The sequence below is a fragment of the Orycteropus afer genome, unplaced genomic scaffold, assembly GCF_000298275.1.
Source record: "Orycteropus afer afer isolate SDZICR_OR568_19922 unplaced genomic scaffold, OryAfe1.0 scaffold00134, whole genome shotgun sequence".
Taxonomy (NCBI): domain Eukaryota; kingdom Metazoa; phylum Chordata; class Mammalia; order Tubulidentata; family Orycteropodidae; genus Orycteropus; species Orycteropus afer.
This window is the reverse complement of record NW_006921721.1, coordinates 5484308-5492354: the sequence shown is the minus strand read 5'-3', so window position 1 is coordinate 5492354 and position 8047 is coordinate 5484308. Positions and strand designations below refer to the sequence as shown.

At 36.7% G+C, this 8047-nt stretch overlaps 1 protein-coding gene across 1 annotated transcript in view; it reads left to right on the top strand.

The window, feature by feature from the left end:
- The window catches only part of NEK5 (NIMA related kinase 5), a 351943-nt gene that overhangs the window by 188678 nt on the left and 155218 nt on the right, over window positions 1–8047 (top strand). The window contains exons 8-11 of the mRNA XM_042781570.1: window positions 1783–1983; window positions 2069–2149; window positions 4083–4223; window positions 6920–7101. Coding sequence (XP_042637504.1) covers window positions 1783–1983; window positions 2069–2149; window positions 4083–4223; window positions 6920–7101 — 605 coding nt within the window. The remainder of the gene's footprint in view (window positions 1–1782; window positions 1984–2068; window positions 2150–4082; window positions 4224–6919; window positions 7102–8047) is intronic.

Below are 8047 nucleotides of genomic sequence, written 5' to 3'. Positions count from 1 at the left end.
GTTGTCAGTGAAGGCAAACATGGTTATACGGGTGGATAGATGGGTGGACAAACTGAACTATTAGGTATGTCTATGAAGTGGAGAGTGTATCTAAGAACATGTATAGGGTTGGCAGACAATGGTCCCATAAGTTTATGTGAATGATCAGAATTCCCAGGTGTATAATAGAGCTGACAAGGAGCAAGGTTGTGGTCATTGCTTGGTCACAGCCAGCTACCCAGAGGACTGAGTAGTTGAACCTGCGGGCTTGGGACCATAGTCGCAGGGGACATCAAGCTCATTTGGCATAACATACTATGCAAACCATTGTTCCACCTCCTACTTTGGTGAGTAGCGACTGGGATCTTAAAAGCTAGCACGATATCATCTAGATGCAACAATGGGTCTCTCCTCGTCCAGAGCAAAGAAGAATGAAGAAAACCAAAATTCATAGAAACAATTAGTCCTAGCAACTGGTATACCATCCGATCTGCAGCCTATATGACTATGAGACCAGAAGAACTAGATGGTGCCCTGCTACCACTGTCATTCACTTGGAAGGGGATCTATGTAGGAGATCCTTGATAGAGAGGGAGAAGAAAGTGGATCAAAACTCAAAATCATTTGGAGGAAAAAAAAAAAGAGGTGGGGGGGACCAGGTTTGCTGGTCTGATAGAGCCTGGTGGAACCACTGAGACTATGGCCCCTAGCTGCCCTTCAGGTCTGGAATTGAACCCACACTTGTGGTTTCCAGCCAAACAAAAGACAGGCATATGAATTGAACATATACCTGAGGTACATACACTTCTTGGAGAGAACAATCATGGGAGAAAGAAGGGCTGCTTATGCACAGGGAGACAGCTCAGGGGGTAGGAATGCATGGAGGGATGGACACAGGAAAGAGGTAAACTATGGGAGGAAGTGGGAGGGGAATTGTTGCATTGTGGTAAATTGTGGTCAATATTATGAGACAAAGTGTATGTGAACTGCTGTATGGAAAATGAATTTGCTCTGTAAATTTTCACCCAAATCACAATAATAAAAAAAAATAGTTTTCTTAAAAAAAAAAAAAAAGAAGTTTCCTAAAACCTAAGTTCCTAGACATCAACCAAGTGCCAACATTGTAAGCAGGTCCTTCTAACATAGGCCTGCTATGTTAGCTCTTGTCTCCACAGTTACTGTAATCATCATCATTATCATCAGTTATAGTTACAGTTATTGTGAAAGTTATAGTTATAGTTATTGTGAAAGTCACACAGGTAGTAAATATCTGATCAAAACCTGTGCTTTTACTGCCACACTGAACACGATTAATATGTATAAATAACTAATGGTTTCATACATTAGAAGATTATTTGGTTTATTAAGAGATTTTGAGGAAATGCTTATGTTAATGAAAAAGCAAGATGTAAAATTTCATATCATTATGATCACAACTCTGTAAAAGAAAAATGATTTTAAGAAGTACTTGGGGGCAATATACCTCTGGATGGTAAAGTTATAGGTGTTTCTCCTGACTGTTTATCAGTTCTTGTAACTTCTAGTTTTTTATAATGAATAACTATGCTTTGATAATAAAAAGTTAAAACTAAAAATAACCTTGTTCTATGTAACATGGCATCTTGTTGACTAACTGCCTGTATTATTTTCTAATGAAATATTAGTTGATGAAAACAATTTAGGGTGGACCATAAATGCTTCTAACAGCAGCTGAAAAGCATTGTTTTGCTTCTTGACTTATTTATTACTTTAAATAATAGTATAACTTTTCTCTCTGAATATCGTTATTCTTTGTCCTTTCAGTTTGAGGGTAACAACTTACACCAGCTGGTTCTGAAGATTTGTCAAGCTCATTTTGCCCCAATATCTCCAAGGTTTTCTCGTGACCTACAGTCCTTGATATCTCAGCTATTTAAAGTGTCTCCCCGAGACCGACCATCTATTAATTCCATTCTGAAAAGGCCTTTTTTAGAGAATCTTATCGCCAAATACTTGTCTCCTGAGGTGAGTTTTGAGGTGACTCTGTTTAGATTTTGACAGAGAGTTCGATTGTCAAATCCTTAGCAGTGAGACAGGATTTTGGTTTTAGGTCATACACGAAGAATTCAGTCATGCGCTCACACAGAGAATGAGATTTTCAGCTCCACGACCTCCTGGGAAGATGGTCCAGGGTAAGAATGATTTAACTTTGTAGCCAAAAAGCATTTATTACATGTGTCTAACACAGTCAGTCTAACACAGTCAGCTGATAACATTAGTATGGAAATTCCACCAAATATATTGAACATGGACATTTAAAAAATATAAGCAATATAAGTAGGAGAAAAATAATCTTGTCAAATGGTAACTAATGAGTGAATTTGAGAAGTTGTATATCTAGCTCATGCATGACTTAGAGGAGTCATCTCATCTCTTATCGTTAGTCAGGGGAACTTCATGGAGAAGTAGACTTGCTAGTAAAAAAGATGCTTGAAGAGTTAGAATCCAAACTTAACTTTTGTGTAGGGAAAGGCTAGAGAGTGGAAGGAGATTCACACACAGACTTGGGATGATGAGAGGGAGTGGGTTTTTTGTTTTTTTGGTTTTTTTTTTGGTGAAATAGAGAGGATGACTGGCAATTAAGAATTCTTTTGCAAAGGGCTGTTGTTGGCTAACCCATTGGAGCTGAGATCAAAATCTTGGACCTAATTAATCACAGTGTGAGCCCCATTGCCACGTGACCCTCAAAAAAGAAAGTAATACTTTTTGGTAATGATAAGTAGAGAAAGGAATTTTACTGGTAGTGTCAGGAATCAGCTGATGAAGGGCTGTGTGTGTTGTGTGTGTATGCATATTTAACAGAAAGTGATATTAAGAAGAATTTTTTCCTAGGCCAGGTGGTAGTTGCTGGAGAAAAAGAAGATTATTAATTTAGTAAGATGTTGTGAAGGAGCTCTGGTAGTGTAGTGCCTAAGACATTTGACTGCTAACCAGAAGGCTGGCAGTTCAAACCTACTAGCGACTCCTCGGAAGGAAGGTTGGGCAATCTACTTCCATAGTGATAACGCCTCAGAAATCCAAGGAGGGGTCGCTATGAGTTGGGTCTGACTCGACGGCAAATAACAACAACAACAGGATGTTGTGAAAGTAGAACACCAGGAGTTAGCAATAACCAAATATCTGGGCTTAAAGTATCAGGAGGAGTAGGAAATAGCTCCAAGAAATCAGTGCTAGGGAGGTATTTTCTACTGTGTTAGAGAAACAAAAATTGAAGAAAATAAGTGAGCCTCTTTATCATGTTTAATTTGACTTGGCATTGTTATTTATCAGTGTAGATTGAGAATGTTTAGAGAGTAGGTAAGTAGAGAATGAGAAAAAGAACATTGCCTATATTCCTTATATAGGAACGATGGGAAAACAAGAGAACGTTTTGATGGAGACAGACTAACATATTAAATGATCTACTCAAAGACAACAATGCAACATGGGTGGTGTGACCTGTTAACTCGAGCTCTGATGACTACATTTAATTACTTGTGTCATGATTCTATGCATAGCATTTCTATAAATGTTAAGATTAATTCCTAAATGTTTTTAAAACAGTAGTATTATATATTACTTGAAATATGTAAAGGAACCCTGGGAAAAACGTTTTTCTCCAGTCAAGAAAATGCTTAGTAATTTTCCATTAGCAATTCTCTCAGTATATATATGAATGTCTCCAGCTAGAGTAAAGTTGGAGCTCTGGTGGTGCAGTGCCTAAGACATTTGACTGCTAACCAGAAGGTTGTTGGGTCACATCAACCAGATGCTCCATGGAAGGAAGGTAAGGCATCTGTTTCTGTAAAGATTTTGTTGATATGTGCCATCGAGTCAGACCCGACTCATAGTGACCCCTCCTTGGGTTTCTGAGACAGTATTACTACAGAAGTAGATTGGCCAACCTTCCCACTGCCTTGGAAACTCAATGGGGATTGCGATGAGTTGAAATCAACTCAGTGGCAGTGGGTTTGGTTTAGAATAAACCTATGGTGCTATGAAGTGTGGTTTATCTTCGTACTCCCACAAGCACCAGTATTAAAGGTGTGGGAGTTTTTGAAAATAGATGTTGTTTCATTTTGGCTAAATGTGATTCTAAAGTACAGAAAGTGAGATGCCAGGGAAAGTGCCCACCAAGACCAAGGATATCAGTGCCAATAAAAAGGAAGGACATATTACATAGGAATGAATGGAGACCACCAGCTGGAGCCCAGAAGCCTCTATCTGTAAGTTGTGGTAAACCCTCCCCCTGCATCTTCAGCACATGTTTCTCTGAGTGGTGCAGATGGTTAACGTGCTCCCTGCTAACCAGAAGGTTGGAGGTTTGAGTCCACCCAGAAATATCTGGGAAGAAAGGCCTGGTGATCTACTTCCAAATACTAGCCATTGAAAACCCCATGGAGCACAGTTTTCTCTGACACATGTGGGCTCACCATACGGCAGCTGGTTTGTGCTTGTTTTATATTCCATCAGACCTATCTGCACATGCTCATTAATGTGTAGTCCACAGGTTTTATATTTATAAAAAATCCTTTATTAATGGTATTAAAGTGGTACTACATTGGACAACTTCTAGTTATATTTTTAAAAACATTTCTATCTATTTCCTTACATTAGTTTTCTTTTATTTATTTCTTTTATAACTAAATTTTCTGTTGTTGCTCTTGTTGTTAGGTGCCAGTGGGTTGATTCTGACTCACAGTGGCATCAGGTGATAGAGTAGAACTGCCCTGTAGAGTTTTCTAGGCAGTAGTCTTTATGGGTGTGATCACCAAGTCTTTTTCCCATGGAGCCACTGAGCAAGTTCAAACCACCAAACTTTGGGTTAGCAGCTGAGCTGTTGTACCACCAGGGCTCCTTCAAAAGTCTCCTAGTTTCTTTAAATAAATATGTTTTTTCCTGTATGGGAGAAATGAGTGGCAAAGCAGCAGAAAACACTCTGCACTTCATACTCTTAATTCTCAATTGTTATATGCAGTTCAGAAGTATCTATTGTCTAGTAATTGATCTTTTCCTAGTGTTGATTCATGCTTAGCTATTTTAATCCACTCCAGCAGAATGTTGAATATTTTAGTTCATTCTAGTGAAATGCTTCTAGCATATAAACGATAAAATGGATGTTGTCTTTTAATTGAAGAATTTTATTTTTAAAGAAAGCTTATGGTGTGATTAAAGGACCATTTCGAAGTATGTTTACTAAGAGTTTGTGTGATGTACAGGGAGCTTTGGTGGTGTAGTTGTAAGGCATTTTGCCTACTAACCAAAAGGTCAGTGGTTCAAATCCACCAGCTGCTCCATGGAAGAAAGATGAGGCAGCTATGAGTCAGAATCAACTCAATGGCAGTGAGTTTGGTTTGGTTTGGTTTTGGTCCTTTTGGATTATATAAAGGTAAGATTGTAAAACTAAGGAAACTATTTCACACGTTAAAAGATTTTAAAAATAGATATGTAATTCGTGTTTAGACTAATAAACCAAATAAACCAAATTTTATACATTTACTTTAAATACTACTATATGAAAGTGTCATTTTTAGTAAGTTAAAGATTGAATAGCTACAGTTTCATATGGTTCAGTGTAACATATATTTATAAACCATGCAGCATTTTGTGAACAAAGAATATTATGTGAACAAAGACTATGTGAATACTCATTATGTGAACAAAGAATATAGCCTGTCACTTCTTTGTGAGGAAACTTCAGTTTTAACAATTCTTTGGCTATTCATATTCCCAAGTACCAGCTGCTATGTCTTTCAAGTAGTTTAACCATTTTTTCTTTTATCATCAACTGTCATAATTGTCAATTTAATGTTAAAATGAGCTTTCTTTGTTATTTAGCAAGAACAAGAGCTTGGCTGGTTTTAATGACTAAATTTGTTCTGACTCTTATCTTTTTGTTCATGGCCATTATTCAACTGTACTGATGTACTGTTTTTTTGTTTTTAATGGTTGTTATTGTGGTAAAAATACTGTGGAAAAATGAAACATTTTCCAGAACATTTTTACATGTACAATTCAATGACATGAATTACATTCATCATCCTACTACCATTAACAGTAACTCATTGTCCTCTAAGCTTTCTCCTCCCCTCCCTGTTAGCCCTGGTAACTGCTAATAAACTTTGGTCTCTAACTCCTGTCATACTTTGTGCTGGTTCTTCTCTTCTGTTAGGGAAGGGTTGTGAGGTGTAGCCACTGTAGATTGGGATGGTAATATGCCTGTCACAGCTGGTAAATGACCTTCCTTTTCTTTTCTCTGGAAAACTGACTCTGAATGACACAACATCTTCTTTTCTTCATGATGACATTTTGCATTTAGTCAATTTATCAGGAACTAAAAATGTTGCAAATCCTCAAACATGTGAATTACCCAATAGCATTTATGCTTTCATAACGTGCAATGTGGTCTAAATAAGCTTATGAAAAATTAAAAAAAAAAATCTGAGTTTAGTTTCAGATGTTGGGTTGGCTAGTCATATTCTAATACTAAGTGTTTTTCACACGTTTGTCTTGAATTAGGTATGATTCATATCCACACCTTAGCAAATAAGCTACTGTATTACATTACTTAGGTGCTCTGCTGGTATAGTGCCTTAGGCACTTGACTGCTAACCAGAAGGCAGGTGGTTCAAACCCAGCAGCCACTCCTTGGAAGGAAGGTTGGGCAATCTAATACCAGCTCAGAAACCCAAGAAGCAGTCACTATGAGTCGGATCTGACTCTATGGCAGTGAGGAGTATTACATTACTTAGAGATCTAAGGTCTTTTTTGTTTCTATGATTTGGGGGGTTTAACATGATTTTACTCTGAAAATAAGAGTTAAAACAACAAAAATATCCTTTCAATGTTTTGTCTTAGCTATAGTCATCAAGCTGTCGATTATTATAGATTTATAATATGTATTTTAAAAAATCTTCTACAGATAAAAATGGTAGAAAGGCCCCAAATCGCTGCTATGTGTGGACATTATGATTGTTATTATGCTCAACTTGACCTGTTAAGGAAGAGAGCCCATGAACCAAGTTATCAACATGTTCCTCGAAAATATACCAGCGTTGAGAATTATAATCAAGAAGAAAGCCACAGTCCATCACCAGGCCAATGGTAATATCATAGTCTAACTTCAACTTTGATATCTTAAAATATCTTTATATCAACATTCTTTATTCTGAAGTCCTTCCAAATTCTAAAATAAATAATTCAGGAAGAACTTCTACACTGTTCATTTTAAACAGTTCATTCAGAGCTCCCTTGACCCTTTTTCATCTCAAGTCTGATATAACTTATCTTATTATTCATGTAGCCATTTAACTGTCAGCATAGATTCATACTCTTGAGTTTTTTATGTTTTTCCTTCCTTCTGGTAAATTCTACTACCTGGGAGTGATGAAAATAGTTGCATATGTTTCATTTTCCAAAGAGGTTATTTAATACTATTACTATTAATTGTTAATAATTGAATTATAGTAAAATGACCATTTGAAACATTAACATTTAATTCAGCATTTGTATGCTTGGAATTTTCAGATATGAATGTATTAGAAACAAAATAATATAGTTAAACTGTTCCTATGGTAGATTTTCAAAAAGTTTACTCCATAACAAATTCCTGAAGATCTATAATATTTTCAGGTGTTTTTTCCACACTGTCAGTGTTCCTGAGTCCAAAATAATCGACACCTACCAAGAGGCTGAGAATAATTTTGCAAAAATATTTTTGCCTTTAAATTTTTCTTCCAAGGTTGGGAATTTACTAATTTTTGGTGACTATGGCTATTTATTGTTGAAATATTGGATGGATCATAAAAATATAAAGGATTATATGAGAGTGAATCATCAAATAGCCAATGAAAATTGGATAAGCTAGACTGATAGAAGAATTATCTGCTCAGAAATAGGTATGGAAAAGCAGAAGTTTTATTTTAAAGATATTGGGTTCTACTATCCATTTTCATGGGAGCTCTGGTTGCATAGTGGCTAAGGCACTTGACTGCTAACCAGAAGGCTGGCGGTTCAAACCCACCAGCCACTCCTCGGAAGAAGGATGGGG